Raw genomic sequence first — 18,174 nt, forward strand, 5'->3', positions numbered from 1 at the left:
CTATAATATTCATTTTTATATTTAGAATATATAAATAGGAATGGTAAAATGTTTGAAATGCTTTATATGAAGAAAATGATACTCTCAAAAATGTGTAAGTGAAGGTTATCAAGTTAATATGGAATGTGAAATCCTAACAGAACTTTGCAAATTTAGTTACATCAATAGATTCTTAATGGTGAGACTAGGGGCGCCTGGGTGGCTCAGTCAGTTAAGCATCTGCCTTAGGGTCAGGTCATGATCCCAGGTTCTGGGATTGAGTCCTGCATAGGGCTCCGTGCTTAGAGGGGAATCTGCTTCTCCCTCTCTCTCTCTCTCTACCCCTCTCCCTGCTCATGCTCTCGGTCTCAAATAAATAAAACCTTTTTAAAAAAATGGTAAGACTAGAAAGCACTTTATCAGATTTATTTGGTGCTGAATTACTCACATATGGGGCTATATATCTTATGAATATGTATCACATTAATGCCACCAGGTCCTTTTATTTGAAGAGAGACTTAAAATTACAAAGCTAATAGAAAATTAAGATGTTTTCACACTGTTCTATATGAACATTCCCAAATCCCTAGCTTATGACATCTTGTGGGGAAAAAAAAAATCCTTTACTAAAAACAAAGGAAACATTTCAAATGTAATTAAAATTAAAATTTAGTTTTAAACCAACTTACAGTATTGGTATTTTCCACATCCACAAAGACTAGCATATTGCCGCCTCTGCCCTCCTCATCTTCAAGAGAATTACTTCTGCAGACAGTGGCTCGTACATTCAAAGACCGACTGGTACAAATGACTGCAGTGTGTCTTAATATTCTGTGGCTGAAGAAATAAAAAATTGTAGATTTAATAGAAGAACCTCTCCATGTATTTTGATTCTCTAGTTCTTTAAAAACCTATTGCTCTCAGGACCAATCATACTCAAAAACAAAGAGCATAATACAGTAAAATTATCCAGTTAGGATAACTTCAGTTCAATTTTTTCTTCTCAGTTTGGAAGGAAACTAATAGTCCCCCAACTCTGGGCATGTCTGCTCACCAAACTCATCAGTACAGCACATGAAAATAATTTTCATGTAGCAATATACGGATTATGCCTCTTCCCTGACAACAGTTCTGAAGCAAGTGATCCCCTATCAAGTAAACCCCAAACTTTCATCTGGCATTCAAAGCCCTCCACAACAGAGCTCTTTACATTTCAATGTTAATTCCCCTTTACTCCTTTTTTTAAAAAATATTACCTCTTAAATTTTTTTTAAGTACAATTGAAATACAATATCCTAGGAGTTTCAGGGATAAATTATAGTGATTCAGTATTTGGAAGCACTATGAAATGATCCCTTTGATAAATCTAGTTGCCATCTGTCATCATACAAAACTATTTTAATATCACTAACTATATTCCTTTTACATTATGTCCCCATGACTTACTTAAGAATTGAACATTTGTACCTCTTAATCCTTTTCACCTATTTCACCTACCCCAATACCCCCTCCCCATTCTGATAACCAGCAGCTTCTTTCTGGTGTCTAGGAGTCTGTTTCTATTTTGTTTTTTGAATTCTATATATAAGTAAAATAATATGGTCTTTCTGTCTTATTTTACTTAGCATAATACCCTCTCGGTCCACCCATGTTATCACAAATGGCAAGATTTCATTTTTTTTTTTTTTACGGCTGGGTTACATTCATGTGTGTGTGGTGTGTGTGCATGCACATACACCTTTATGCTTAGAGATGGACACCTAGGTTGCCTCCATACCTCGGCTATTGTAAATAATACTGCAATGAACACAGGGGTATATATATCTCTTTGAAATAGTTTGTTTTCTTCTGGTAAATACCCCAAATCGGAACTGTTTGATGGTGTGGTGGTTCTATATTTTATTTTTTTGAGGAACTTTTATACTGTTTTCTGTAAGTGGCTGTACCAAGTCACATTTCCACCAACAGTGTATGTAGGTTCCTTTTTCTCCACATCCTCAACAACACTTACTATTTTATGTCTTTTGGTAACAGTCAATCTGATAAGTATGAGATAACATCTCATTGCGGTTTTGATTTGCATTTCTCTGATAAGTGATGCTGAGTATTCTTTCCTTTGCCTGTTGGCCTATCTTAAGTCTTCTTTTGAAAGATGTCTACTCAGATCCCCTGCCCATTTTTAAATTCTTTTAATATTAGACTGTGTAAGTTCTTTATATATTTTGGGTTTATTAGGCTGTGTAAGTTCTTTGTATATTTTAGATATTAATCCCTTATTGGATGCATGATTTGCAAATACCTTCTCCCATTTGGCAGGATGCCTTTTTGTTTTGCTGACGGTTTCCTTCACTGGCAAAAGCTGCGATCCCATTGGTTTTAGCTTGCCGCCTTTGCCTGAGAAGAACCCCCCCCCAAAAAAATATTGCTAAAATCAATGTCAAAGAGCTCACTGCCTATGTTTTCTTCTAGTTTTATGGCTTCAAGTCTTACATTTAAGTCTTTAATCCATTTTGAATTATCTTTGTGTGTGGTATAAGACAATGGTCCAGGTTCATTCTTTTGCATGTAGCTATCCTGTTTTCCTAGCATCATTTATTGAAGAAACTATTTTCTCCATTGTATATTCTTGCCTCCTTTGTCATAGATTAACTGACCACATATACATGCATTTATTTTGGGGCTCTCTATTCTGTTCTGTTACTCTCTGTGTCTGTTTTTGTGCCAGTATCATACTGCACTGATTACTAACTACAGCTTTGTAGTATGGCTTGAAATCAGGAAGCATGATAGCTCCAGCTTTATTGTCCTTTTTCGACGGCTTTGGCTATTTGGGGTCTTTTGTGGTTCCGTACAAATTTCAAGATTCTTTGTTCTGGTTCTGTAAAACGCGCCATTGGTATTCTGATAGGAATTTTAATGAATCTGTAGAGTGCTTTGGGTAGTATGAACATTTGAACAATATTAATTCTTCCAATCCATGAACACAGTGTATCTTTCCATTGATTTGTGTCATCTCAATTTCTTTCATCAATGTCTTATAGTTTTCAGAGCATAGGTCTTTTACTTCCTTGATTAAATTTATTCCTAGGTATTCCTTTGTAAGCGACTATAAATAGGACTGTTTTCTTAATTTCTCTTTCTGATAGTTCATTATAAATATATAGAAATGCAATTGATCTCTATATGTTTTGTAACCTACAACTTTACTGAATTCAGTAATAAAAAAAATTTATTAGTTCTAGTATTTTCCCCTTTACTTCTTTTACACATATTTAGACACTGTGACCAAATTAACTATACTCAGTTAATATTTCCTAATTTACAAATCTTCATTTATATTTATAGTCACTCCCTGGAATACTCACTACTCTCTTGCCTATCCCCCTGGATATCCAAATTCTGAAATCTTTACATTCTCTGGAAGCTCATTTCATCACTACTATATTCCACAAAGCCTTCCCTTACTGCCTTGGCCAGAGGATGCTCTACTGTCTTCCAAATGAGAATTAATATTTATTGAGTATTTCAAATGTCCCCATACTTATAAATAATTTATCATTTTGTCCTCACAGTAAGTCTTGCAAGATATTTTAAATATTCCATTAATAAATGGAGTAACACAATTACTTCTAATTAATTTTATAAAAGTGGCAATGGCATTATCACAAATAAAATAATCTGTTGTTTAATAATATATGGGCCACATACCTTTGTGAACAACAATGTTTGATTTCTTCAGTGACCCTCATTATAACACCACCCTAATCATCTGTTCTGCAAGTACATACTTTTCCCCCATATATTCTCAGGGGTCAGGAGATGGTACAAAGGAAAAGGAAAGGTAAAATAATTTTCTTGCAACAGGATGATTATATGGTTATCTTCATATACAAATGGTATTTGTAAGTTTCATTATTATGTGATAACTTTGGTTAGAATACTTAGTTTTATCAGAGAATCATGAAGTTTATAGATAGAAGCCACTAAAAAGATTAAAATAGCTTCATTTTTTTCTACTTTAAGCTATTAGGACTTATATTAGGGACAAGCTCAAATATAAACATCATGCACAATTTGGAAGAGGGTAATTTCTTAAGAAACAATGACATATGTTAACAAATACCAAAATGTTTATTTGAATTTGTGCACATACATTAAGCAGGTTAATCAAGAAAATTTTATAATACTCACCGTATTTTAGGTTGCTTTTTAACACTTTCATAGTAAAACAAAAAGTTAATTTCATGGACACCTTCTTCATCAGGCCCACGTAACCACATTGGTAGCTGAACTGAAGCCCCAGGTAGAAGAACAGTGTCAGGAAGGGGAACAGGAATCACCTCTGGCTGACTTCCTATGCCAGTGCCAAAGTCCACAGAGGAAGCTGATGATATGAGTGCTGTACACACAGAGGTAGAATCTGTCACAACAGTCTTGTAAGCACTACAGTTCTCAGAAGCTGAGGGACTTAGTGGTGTTAGAACAGCTGTGTTACCACCAAAAGTAAAGAACTCTGGACGTTTAGAAACAACCTTCAATCCAGTAAGAGGACATTTGCTGACATTGACAAATTCTACATATGCTTTTCGGATTTCTCCACAGAGGAGCCCTGTAGGAAAATGTATAAAGAACACCTGCATTGGAGGGAAAAAATATTATTATATTGCTTGTTAAAAATTCCAAACCTCTAATGAATAACAATTTAAGATACTATTTCTTTACTAAAGGTTTACAATTATTTTATTAATTCTCTTTGATATCTCCCTGAATATGTGGCAATTAACAACTCCATTTAAGAAAAGATGAGACAGGGCAGCCCAGGTGGCTCAGTGGTTTAGCACCGCCTTCAGCCCGGGGTTTGATCTTGGACACCTGGGATTGAGGCCCACATCAGGATCCCTGCATGGAGCCTGCTTCTGCCTGTGTCCGTGCCTCTCTCTCTCTCTGTGTCTCTCATGAATAAATAAATAAAATCTTTAAAAAAAAAAAAAAAAGAAAAGATGAGACAGAGACCAATGCTATTCAGTAGCAGATTGCAGAGTTACAAATTAAAGATAAAATATCAGACACAAGTAAGCTATCAGCAAAACTTTGACAACTATGTAGACTATGGACAAATTACAAGTAATTTAACATGACTATGTGAATTAAATCATTATCAGTTGAGAAGCCCTATAATGTCAAATTATGCAACAATTTTTATATACATTAAGATGCAAAGATACACCATAGGTCTTTTTTTTTTTTTAATTTTTTTTTTTTAATTTATTTATGATAGTCACAGAGAGAGAGAGAGATAGGCAGAGACAAAGGCAGAGGGAGAAGCAGGCTCCATGCACCGGGAGCCCGACGTGGGATTCGATCCCGGGTCTCCAGGATCGCGCCCCGGGCCAAAGGCAGGCGCCAAACCGCTGCGCCACCCAGGGATCCCTACACCATAGGTCTTAAAAGGGAAGGATATACAGATCCATGATTCCATATCTATAATTTTAAAACCCAAAAAGCCCTGAACAACCTCAAACTTTTAGTAACTCACATGAGAGCAAAACCCAATCTAACAGAGGCTTTTTAAACCCTTTCCTATTCAGCGTGATATTCATGTGGTTCACTCACACAATATTAAATGTGCTTGATTTCCAGATGTTACCACAAACCCAATGGGGTTATATAACACTTCAGATATAAACACATGCATACATACACACACAATTTCTAAAAATTAAGGATATAAAAGTGATTTTCAACACACATCTGGCCTTAGGATTCCCGATAAGGGAATGTGAAGGTATACTAGAGAGGCAGAAATATGGGGTAACAAAATCGTCTAGTAAGTTATTTGCATTGAAAAGATGGTTAAGTATAAATGTCAGTACACTAATAGCATCTAAGAAAGGAGGGATATGAAGGTAAAAGCATGAGAAAAAAATATTCTAATAAAGTTATGGCTTGGCAGTACCATAGGAGTGATTAAAATCCAGTGGAAATACCTACGTTTCTTAATAATCTAAGTTTGAATGGAACTTCACTATGGCCATAGTCTTAAGGAAGCAGATAAATTTTGTGGACAACAGAAGCTTTAACAATGGGTATGAAAAAATAAAGAATTAACGTAGAAATCCAAAACACAGGTTAAGATAGGGGGAAAAAAACAAGACAAAACTGGGCATAGTATTGTATTAAAGACACCGACTATGTACTGATTAGCCAGTGTCAAATAAACTTAGTCAAGTAAGTTAAAACTTGTGAAGGAATGTAAATTTTGAGATATGTCAAAAACAGTTGAAAGAGTACTGGAAAGACACACTAAAATACATGGACACCTGATTACCACCAAGACAGCTCAGGCACTGGTAAAATGGGAAGGGTGCTGGAATTAGCAGAATAGTGATGCACTGATACTACGTAACATATCTTCAGAATAAAAATTTTACTAAATATTTGCTCTTTAAAAATAATCAATATATCTAACCTTTACTTCAAGTACACAATTGCTTAAAGTCCTTTTTGTGACAGCTTTAAATTTAAATGGCCAATAAGACCAAGACCCAGGACTCTCCCTTCCACTAATTTCTCCTAAAGATATACATGTGAGTAGAAAGTAGTATGCATAAGGCTATTCACTGTGGTTTTATCTGTAACAGAAAATGATTAGACACAAATCAAATGTCTATCACGCAAGTCTTGTTGAATAAACTATGGTACATCTACACAACATAATGCCTACACAGTGGAGACTCAAAGAGGCCTGCTCTTCTCTCTACTTTTCTGTATTAAAATTTTTCCTAACACAAAGTAAAAAATAAATGATGGAAGTTTTGGAGTAACACCACTTTCTTGAATACAACTTGAGAACAAAATATTTCTGATCCCCAATTTCTAGTAAGTGGCTATAGTTCACAGCTCATAGTCTACTTTCAGTGTGGTAGTATACACATGACATTTTAATTCTTATCTCTTTTCAATGGGCTTAATTTTCATCCTCACTCTTGTTTTGGTTAATACATATTACAAGGGATTATTTCATCAGATACTAGACTGGTAACTTCTTTCACTACTCCCTTAATTCAAAATATACAAAGTACTTCTGACATAAGATAGTAGAAATAGGAATATTCCATGAAATCTCTTCCCAATATTAATGTCTACCACTATTGATCCACATATAATAAAAAGTCTTTTTATTTGACTTCATCCTGTGGTTTGTTGGATTAACCAATTTCTCTAATATCTTAGTAGAAAATACTGAGTAATGTTTAAGGTAGTGAACATTAAGTGACTTTGAGGCTTTCTACAGTGCCTTCTTTCCCTCTCCTGAAGAGTCACTATTCTCAAACTTGTTTAAGTCATTATGTAAACTGCTTCCAACTTTGCCCGAAAGTATTGTTTTCAACTTTAAATAAACTCTAATCTAGACATATACTGTGCTTAAACCACTTAACTGTCTTTAAATTCTCACTCTAATGAAACCGAAATTGGAAATGTAAAATGGTAACTTATAGATGTGGCTGAATGCATGAAAGACAAACAAAATTCCTATTAGGAAACCTGTACCAATAACGAGGAACTCATAGAAAAGGCCTCTGACCTAAATCCACTTCCCCAACCCCAAAATAGCGAATAAATGTACATTTGTATGTTTTCTTAAGATAAAATATTTAGAGTATGGGTCTATTTTATTTTTTTGTTATTTACTTTACAACCTTTTTTGTTTAATCAGCCAAACACCAATTGTCATTATGTAGAATAAGAGGTCCTCTGTTAAAATACTCTCTTCAAGGAGAACTACATCTGTAACAAAGTTTTTTAAAAACCCACTACAGTATACAAGAAGAAAAGTACAGAACTAGCAATATCAAAAACAAAATAAAATATAAATTTGAAGACTATTGGGTTAAACAGATTTAAAATCAAACACCATCTGGTTCAACTTTCCTCATTTCATAAGAGAAGAAACTTCCCAAGGTAATTAGAAATAGGGCTTAGAAAGAAGTCTAAAAGTAAGGTTCTATACATAATTTGTCATCTGAGAAATTGTGCACTTAAAAGCCACTTGTACTTTTACCAATCTTAATAATGAAGACCATCTTAATAATACGATACAATGAAAATTATAAGCTAGTAAAATCATTAAAAATAGAGTATTTTAGTATCCCCTAGAGACTGATCTCAATTTAACCATAGTAGTCAGAATCTTCCCTTTTGAAAGTAAAGCTCTAGCAAACTCTTACATATAGAATTCCAAGCAAACTGTATATTAATTAGTGACTTCTAATCTAAAATGATGAATAGACCTAAAAATAAAATTTGGATTTCAACGCATTTCAATCTTTAGCCTTAGAATGACTAGGTGTAGCAAAGCAAATCCTAATAAAAACCCAATACATTACTATGGGAACTTGACAATCTTGGATAAAAATGACACAAGTGTAAGAAAAAAGAAAAAAATTAAAGACTATGAGAAATATTCAGTTTGCCAGATTAAGAAAAATAATAAAGCTAGAATCTAGTATTGACCCAGAAACATGAGGAATTATTATCAAGCAGAATAAGTATCATCCAAACAAAACAAAATAAAACATCCAAAAGACAAAAAAAAACAGGTATGCATACTTTTTGGGATATTAGTATATTAGAAAGATGATATAATAAGTTTCTAATATTCAATTTAAAATAATTAGGACTAGAAACAAAGTTTCATTCCCTACCCCTTGACATTCAATAGAGTATTATTCCTTTGGATTTAAAAAGAATATAAACATTAAAAAATAAAACTGTAAAAGTTCTGACTACAGAAGTCTCTGTAAGTAATTATAAAACTCAGAAACAACAAAGGACAATCAGATAGGACTTCATGTATGTTAAAAACCTTAACATGGTGAGAGACACCAAATCAAAGTTAAAATATGTGTAAAATATTTATCAATCAGAGACTAGCACTGAAGTTAATCTGTAAGTCTATTTGCCCTACACAACTCTTTAAATGAAACAATGAAGCAAGTGTAAAACCTGGGCAAAATACATGTAGCTCAGCAGTACCTTCCCCTCAACACACACACACACACCATCTTTTCATGAATATACCTACTCCTTCCCCACTACAAGCATAAGATGACGGACCATAAAAATCATCCAGTGAGAAAAGGGAAACGATAGCCAATTCAAAGGATATCAACAGGTATCATATGGACATATGGAAGGAGAAATCATATGATCAAAAAAACATATGAAGACTGATCAATCTTATCAGACATCAGAGAAATGTAAATAAAAGAATGTCATTTTTCACCAATCTGATTCACAAAAGTTAAAAAAAAAAAAAAAGTGGTAATATCCAGTATGACATAGATGTGAAGCAATGGATGTGAAGCATTCTCAAGGAAAAGTGCAAATTGCTACAGACTTGCTGAAGGTAATTTTGTAGAATATTGCGAAATTGTTTTATTTATATGCCCTTTGGCCCCAATTCCACTTTCATATAAACTAGAATATGGATAACATATATACATAATGTGATTTACTGAGGAACTGTCAGTAATGATGAAAAACCAGAACTACATTCATCAATAGATAAATGATTAAAATACATTATGATATATATACATAAGGAATGCCATATACAGCTGTAAAAAAAGGAATTTTTACTGAATGAAAACAAAGACTAAGCAAGTAAGAGTAAAACGTACAGTAGGATTCCATTTATAATTACTAAAACTACATATGAGTGTACAATGAAAGGTCTGAAAAGAGAAACACCGATTTAGTATCACTAGCACTTTTAGAAGGTAAATGGCTAAGCTTCTAACTCTTTTAAGTAGGAAAACTTGAGAAAGCAGGAGGAAAAGACCTTCTGCCAGTGTTTGTGACACTACATGACGCTGCCACTGGTCCAAGGTAGGCCAAATTTCTCTCCCACAAACTTGAAACTTGTAATAAAGTGGCACAAAGATTGGAAAAGTTGTTAGATTAAGGTCATATCGAAAGCAATGCTTTCTAAAGGCTTACAAACATTTGCTGCTAAATTTCTTGGACGTGCCAAGTCCTTATTCTACTTTGAGACTTATTGTTCAATAATACTTTAGTTTCTAAAGATGTTCCAATATCCTTCAACTAAATAATAAACATTTTTTCTTTTGACTTATGCTACCTAGCCATCAGTTTCTATCTTCTGTAACCTAAAAAAGCTTTAACTTAGATGGCATGAAAGTTGGGTAGGGTAGGAAACAGAGAACTGAAGGGAATATTGGTTTTTATTCATATATTTATGTATTTTGCTTAAACTTTTTATAAGCATTAATTCCCATATTATTTTTGTACCTTATCAAAAAAGAGCCACTGATTTTAATAAACAAAGTGTTCTTTAAATATATTTTCTCAATTTCCATTAATATTTTGAGGTTTATATTTTATAACCTGGCTATGATTTATCTTTGTGAATTAGATATATTTAACTCCAGTTGAATAATTAAAAAGTATGGTTCAATGTAATATCACTAACTTCAAAGTAAAATTCATTTATTGAAAATGTAATCTGACCTTATAGACAATTCATTAATCCATGAAGTTTTAAAAAGTGAAATACCTCCAATAGTGGCATTTCCGCTGTGATAATGGGATCTAAACGTCGATCAGGACCATATTTAATAGATGTTTTCTCTTCTTTTGTATTGTTAAGCCGAGGACCTTGAATTTCTAAATCCTGTCTCCCTCGGACTGACATACTCAAGGAATGTTTTCCTGAAACAAAAAACAATCAATGCCCTAAAATAATTTAGTATGTTAAATGATATCAATTTAACCTAAGTACTGTAACTTTCAGATTATTTCTAGAAAATTTCTAGACAATTACTGAGCAGCATGGTTAATCAAAGAATTAAGTATATTTTATTTTTATGTTTAACCACACCTATTGTATGATGCTTAATTTCTTGTTAGGATTTACTTATTTTGAGATACAAAATACATTAGAGGGGAATAAAGTTGATTTTTGAAGCAATGGAAGAGTTTAAAATTATCCAAATACCTTTGTTAAGGTACATTAAACCTATTTTAAAAACATCTCATTTTCATTCATTTTATTCTACAGACTTTTAATTACTAGTTCTGTATCTGTTGAGCAATGTTATAATTTTACCTGTGTGACATCCAGGAAGAGCACCAATGCCATCTACTGTCATGTAGCCCTGAATAGTGCCAAGATTATAAACAACTCCCAGAATATGCAGCTCCCCCATGTGATGGGGAAAGAGCTTTAGTCTTGCCTGTGGAGATATTTAAGTCACTCTTATTATCTGTTTTCATTATAATCTTAAATAGTGCAATACCTAAATTTCTAATATTGCAAAAATATAAACTCATGACCTAAACTTTTGAATAATTAATTTCTTATATTGGAAAGCATTTTCTTCAAAAGAAAATTTGTAAATTCTACATGTTTACAGGCCTGGATCTTCATTAACACTTCAAAGTCAACAAAAAACAAAATATTCTGGACAAGCAAAGGTCATATGAAATTACCACACTGACTCCCTTCAAAAAAACAAAAACTTTTCACCAGGCTTCTCTGGAAATTAACAAACCAAAGACTGCTGCAAATCTACTCTTTCCAGCAACTTCCTCTTGTGCAATTCCTATTTCCTAGTCTTCCAAATTTTAGCTTTTAAGAAAGCTAGAATATAAAACAAACTGAATAAACTTGATTTTAAAATTTGTTTGCATCTTACATTTTGAAAGGCTTAAGACAAAAAAAGTAATAGTTACCACTTTAGATTCTTCACCATTAATTAAAAATTCTGAAATAACTTCAGTTCCAATCATCTCAGGTTCACCTGTTACCTGAAAAATAAATGATTTTGTAAAATAAACATTCTAATGAATAAAGTATCAGAATATTAACATTCCTATATGTCAACACTTAGAATAATAGCAATAATTATAGTTAGCATATAAGGTTCTTACTATGTGCTAAACAAAATGCAAAGTGTTTTACTTTCACACATGGAGTAAAGCCATGCAGCAGCAGAATGCATGATACATACATTTTTTCATTTAATTCAGTCCAATTCAAGAGAGGAGGATAAGTGACCTACTCAAAAGTTGCAGCCATCAAGATAAAAGTCAAGAGATAAAGTTCAGCTACTAATTGTCAACACTGGCCAAAACGGCCATTTAGTTTAATCTTGCAATAAGAGCAAAATTTCTCCATCTTCTACTCTGACTAGCCTCTTTTTCCAAATCAGCCAGTTACACAAAGTAATGGCACTTAAGTATGATGCATAAAAGACTGGCGGACAGTAAGGGCAGTAGGAAAGACCAAAAGAAGGCCTATGTCCTCCAAATCAAGGACTTCTATAAGAGACTATAATCTCTGGTCATATAACAAAGTAGAATTAACTGACTCACACTTGAGAGTAAAGCTGGTCCTCATAAACACTGTTTTACTTTTACAATGAAGTTAGTTATTTCACACAATAAAAATTACATTTCCCTGAATTCCAGTTCAGCATCTTAGTCCATCAGCAGAAGCATATGAAGAAGTCCCAAGAGTATGAAATTTACAGGAAAAAGTGTAAATTATACACAATGAAAATTTTCAGTTAACTTTAATAAACCTCCTTTAAAATCTAATATATTAAACAGACTAATACAGTTAAAAAGCTAATGGATCTTTAAAAAAATTTTTCCAAGAGAAAGCAGTGTGTGTACTTCTAATTTGTACTCCAGGCACCCAAAAACATTAGAAAAATTCATGAGGTTGCTAAAATTCCAGTCAGAATAGAGCCTACTACAAAATCTCAATCTTTCAAACTATTCACAATGAGTGTAAATAATCACAAAATGTCTTTAATGGACTTAAGACTTTAAATAAGACAATCTTTAGAAATCAAAACACTTCAAGAGAAATAACTTATAATAAAGTTGACATATATCTTCTTTCAAGTTCTCTCTCCACTAATCAGTGCCAAAATGTTGGGATATTTGCCAGTTCCAAAATAATATTTACCACGTTATTAAAGCATATAACAAGGTAGTATAAAGAGGTTAAAGTTATATACTATAGTGAATAACCTAATAAATGAGTAAAAAATGTACTGTCCTAGTTATTTCTGTTACAATCAGCTTGGTAATGAAAATTATTTGTTCAAGTCATTCCTGCTTCAAAAATAACTATCTTAAAGAGCTTATCACAGACATAAATAAAGAAAAGAAATATGTATATATAAAGACAATCCATAAAAAATAGAAAAACTTAAACTTTACCAGAAATTAAAGAATGAGATAGAAAAAAATAAAGTAAAATTGCATTTTTCTTACCAATCAAATCTAAAGATTTTTTTTTATAAATAAGAATACTTAATGCTGCAAAAATAAGATATGCAATCCCATATATTATTGGTAAAAGCTTACTGGTATAACCTTTTTTGGAAACCAAGAGAGTACTAAAATAACATATTCCCTGAAAATGCTTTAACTTCATGCCCAGGAATCTCTACTACAAAAATGATAAGGATAAAAAAACTATACATCTAAATTTTCACCACTGTATTAATATAATAGTAAACAAATGCGAACTTCTAAAACAACTATCAGGGGAGAGATATTAGGAGAGCTTATAGGTCATCCATGAGGGAACATTATACAGAAATGAAACACTGAGACATTTTAATATTAAAATATGCATATGAATCAACACAGAATGAAAAAAAAAACCCAACATACATAATATGAAAGAATCCCATACATGAGAGAAAGCATGCAAGTGAAAATGATTGAAAAGACATACAGAAAAGTGTTAAAGTCACTATTTCTAAATACTAAGAAGACAGTTTTATCTTTATTCCCTATGTTCTCTGTATTCTTAATTTTCAACAATAAGCATATGTCATACTTTTTATAACTGGGAAAAATAAACATAAAAGATAAGTGTAGCTCATTAAACAAAAAATTGAAATGTTATGCATCTGTTAGGCGATTACTAAAACATGCTTATTACAAATACCTTTTAATAACTTACTAGTTCTTTAACTTCTTCATTATCCTTTCCACTACTATCTTTAGATTGAAACTTCCACAGCAATGACAAATCAGTCAGCAAAAGTGGAACCTTCAAAGGATTTCTAAAAGCCACTTCCACTGTTATTGGTTCTACAAAAGAAAGGCCTAAATTAATAACTTTAATAAATCCCACCTATCACCCCATGCTTCAATTCTCTGAATACACCTTACTTTCATAGCTCTGCATCTCTGCCTAGACTATCCTCTACCACCTTGTAAATGTCCACTTATTCAGGATTCAGTTTTAAAATGAAATCGTCTAGATTTCCCCCCAACTTCTCTGTACTAACGAATGTCATTCTAACTTCCAATAGCACAATGTATGTATATACCAGTATTAGAGCCCATTGTGCCTGATTTTATAAATGCAGCGAAGTTATGCTTCCTATTTTTTCATGCTTAGATTCCAGTGATTTTTGGCACATAGAAAATTATCTTTTATCTGCTATAAATAAGACAAACAAAAATCCATGAATAAAAATTCAAGTATATCACCTTCTACAACTGCCAGTGGAAATCTTGAGTTATCTGAATAACTGTTCAAACAGTATTGTGTGGGGTAGAAATTGGATGGAATTACTCCTCTGTTAACAACAGCTACAACCTGTTCTTCAAGTTCTCGCCACTGCTGAGAGGATTCAGAATCATATTCCTGATCAAGACTTACATGAGTAGCTGCTTGCTTTTCACCTAAAAAAATAAAAGTCACAAACATACGTTTATTAACACATTTCGAATAAACCTTCATATCACATTTCAAATGATAACATATTTCAAATAAAAACCTAAGGTATCCAAATAAATATATATACATACTCTTGCCTATTTATCTGAAGAAAAATATCCTCTCATTAACCCTAGCCTACCTGGAATTTGACCTATAATACTGATGTTCTTTTCTTCTAGACTCTAAAAGAATGTATTTTTCCTAATATTCCACAATTTAAATGAAATACTTCAAACACACAGAAACACAGGAGAATAACAAATATTTATATATTGAAATTTAACAAATATCACCATTTGTTATAAGATCCCAAATATTTTTTATACAATAAATGTTACAAATAGAGTTACTGTCCTCTGAGTAACCCTCTCAAATCCTAGGACTCTCCACCTCCACTAGCACTTCTTTCCAGAGCTATTCCAAAGCTGAAATACAGTGTTCTCAACTATATTTGTTTTTTACCTTACCACATGAGTATACAAAAACAATGCACAGAATTGATTTGTATGCTTGAAATTTATATAAATGGAATTATGTTTGATCATTCTGTAACTTTTTTACTCACCATGATGGTGTATTATCCATATTGAAACATGTAGAACAATTTCATTTATTTCCTACAGTATGAGCCCATTGTATAAATATGCCAAAATTTATCAACACATCTATCATTTCACTTTATTTTTTTTTAAAAAAAAAGATGTATTTATTTATTTATTCATGAGAAACACACAGAGAGAGATAGGCAGAGACACAGGCAGAGGGAGAAGCAGGCTCCATGCAAGGAGCCCAACGTGGGACTCGATCCCGAGCCTTCAGGATCACACCCTGGGCTGCAGGAGGCGCTAAACCGCTGCGCCACCAGGGCTGTTCATTTCACTTTTTTTGCTATTAAAACCAATGTTGCCATAAACATCTTGATAAATATATATTTTTTAAAATATTTATTTGTTTTAGAGAGGAAAGGGGTGAGGAAGGGCAGAGTCTCAAGCCAACTCCACACTGAGTGTAGAGCTCAAAGCAGGGCCTGATCCCATGACGCTGAGACCACAACCCAAACCAAAACCAAGACTCAGACACTTAACCAACAGCACCACGTAAGCACTCATTGATAAATATTTTTTAAAAAAATACTAAATTAAATCTCAAGGAGAAACATATTTAGCTCAAATATAAGAATGCTTAGAATTACAAAGTTTACTTTAACGTATTTATACTTTTTGGCCCAGTACTACCATTCTAAGGTTCAATCCTAAGAAAATAAGCCTATATCTTAAAATGTCTTACAATAAGAACAGCAGAGTATTGGCAACTGTTCTCTGCTTCTAAGTATATTTGAAATGTCCATAATAAAAAAATAAGAAAACAAGTTTTGTCCACAAAAATGTCCGTCACAACATAATTTCATGTAAGGAAAAGAAGGAAATAGTCCAATTATTTAATAAGTAAATGTTAGTTTACTTTATATACTGAATAGAGTATCTCACAGCCATTAAAAATGTTTAATAAGATTATGTAATAATATGAACATTCTTTATACTATATAAGAAAACCCATTATAATTATAGCTATTTTGCTGTTATTTTTAGCTTTTAGAGCTGGAGGAAAATCACTTAAGTAGTGGTTATCTTCAGGTAGCAGGATAAGTAATATAATACAGGGTTATTTACTTTCAAATATTATTTAACAATTACAACATCATTTCTTAAATAAGATTTAAAAAAAAACTTAAAAAATAGTCACTAGATAACAAGGCCAAACAAAATTTTACATACCATCTGCTGGTCGTCTGTCGTGGCCAAAGAAAACCCGTGTTGCTGAACTGTTAATATATGGTAAAGGTAGCTGTGGTAAAGGACCATCTGGTGATAGCTGACTTACATTCTAGGAGAAACACAAGAGAAAAAAGATTTTTTGAGAAAATTCCACTTTCTTCATATTTGCCTCATTTTTTTAATATATAAGATATTAAAAACATTTTAAACAAGAATATTAAGATAAGGAATTACTAGTCTTACTTAATGTATCAGTCATAAAATTTAGATAAAATTTATTCTGGCAAAGAGAATCTTCCTAAAATTACTCAGCTAGTTTAGCTCTCTTTGGATGTTAAAACTTCCAAATATTATTTTGGTATGCACTTCACTTCCTGTGACCCATTATAGCATCCCAGATGCCAAACTTCTAACCCATATAATCTCAAATTAATAAAGCATAAATGGGTATTTTCTGCAGGATAGATAAAATATTCATTATTCATAGCTCTTGAGGAAAAAATTTTAAAATCCGAAAAGATTTTAAATTTTAAAAAATTTAAAAATAAATTTTCCTGTAAAACAATGTTTTATATTTTCTATCCTCTTGTCTCAGTGAAGTATTTCTCCTATTAATTTTTCTGGATTAGACCATAATAATATGTCTACTTACCACAGACCCAGAAAGGAAAAGAATGTATATTTTTCAAAGTGTGGTATGAATAGCCAATATATTATAAAATCAGTTATGATTAAAAATTAGTAATAATGAAGAAGCAGTCCAGAAAGCTTATGACATTTTTTTTAAGTTCCAAGAATAGCCACAAATTAAATGTTTACTGGAATATTAAAATTTTCTTTTAAAGAAATATAGAAGGGCAATGCAACTCAGATCTAAGACCAAAGAGCATAGCCTACCACACTTTATTATGCTAGACAATGACATAAATTCTAAGCAAACCATTTTATTAAATTCTTGCTAGACAATATTGATTATGCTTCTTACTAATGACTTAAATATAATTTTAGTATCTACTACTGAAAATAAGTATTCACCTTGTAAACATAAAGATACTCTCTGAGGAAGGCCCCTTGCTGAGCAGCAGATTGTTTACTTTCATTGATTAAAATATGCCTAAAAGCAGACACCGCATTGTCCAGTTGTCTAAGGGTATACGACTGGCGCCCAATGGTGAAGTTAATGTGATCCTCTGCAAGAGACCAGCCTTTTCCCTTGTAAACTTGCATGGCTTGACAATAACAGCGTAAAGCATGCTTTTTCTGTAAGAAAATAAAGTATTAATATCCAAATTTCTCTTGGACTAGAAAAAATAAACACATAAACACATACCTGGTAATTGGTGCTTCTTCTAACCGAGACTGGAATGATGAGAAAATGAAACTAACATTTATGAAGACCCCCTTGCAATTATTACTAAAAACCAAGAGGTCCTAAAGCAGGCAAGTAACTGCTTTGTCCAAGGGCAGGAAGTCTAAGAAGTCAGAAATAATCATGATTTTATGAAAAATCACCTGGAGTTTTCAGAGCAGTAACATACAGAGCCATGAATTAGGTTGTTGTTTTATAACTGAGAGCTATCTTACTAATTTTGTACAGTCATTTCTATACCACTGCATTGGGTTGAATGAAAATATCCTGTA

At 32.5% G+C, this 18,174-nt stretch overlaps 1 protein-coding gene across 9 annotated transcripts in view; it reads right to left on the reverse strand.

Moving 5' to 3' along the window:
• TRAPPC8 (trafficking protein particle complex subunit 8) overlaps positions 1-18,174 on the reverse strand; it is an 87,685-nt gene that overhangs the window by 21,475 nt on the left and 48,036 nt on the right. For all 9 annotated transcript variants that reach the window (XM_072829141.1, XM_072829139.1, XM_072829140.1 and 6 more), the window contains 9 exons: positions 17,569-17,793; positions 16,534-16,642; positions 14,527-14,721; positions 13,991-14,121; positions 11,737-11,811; positions 11,111-11,237; positions 10,559-10,713; positions 4,171-4,613; positions 669-816 (listed from right to left, as the gene is read on the reverse strand). In XM_072829141.1, the coding sequence (XP_072685242.1) occupies positions 669-816; positions 4,171-4,613; positions 10,559-10,713; positions 11,111-11,237; positions 11,737-11,811; positions 13,991-14,121; positions 14,527-14,721; positions 16,534-16,642; positions 17,569-17,793 (1,608 nt within the window). The remainder of the gene's footprint in view (positions 1-668; positions 817-4,170; positions 4,614-10,558; positions 10,714-11,110; positions 11,238-11,736; positions 11,812-13,990; positions 14,122-14,526; positions 14,722-16,533; positions 16,643-17,568; positions 17,794-18,174) is intronic.

The sequence above is a fragment of the Canis lupus genome, chromosome 6 (assembly GCF_048164855.1).
Source record: "Canis lupus baileyi chromosome 6, mCanLup2.hap1, whole genome shotgun sequence".
Classification (NCBI taxonomy): domain Eukaryota; kingdom Metazoa; phylum Chordata; class Mammalia; order Carnivora; family Canidae; genus Canis; species Canis lupus.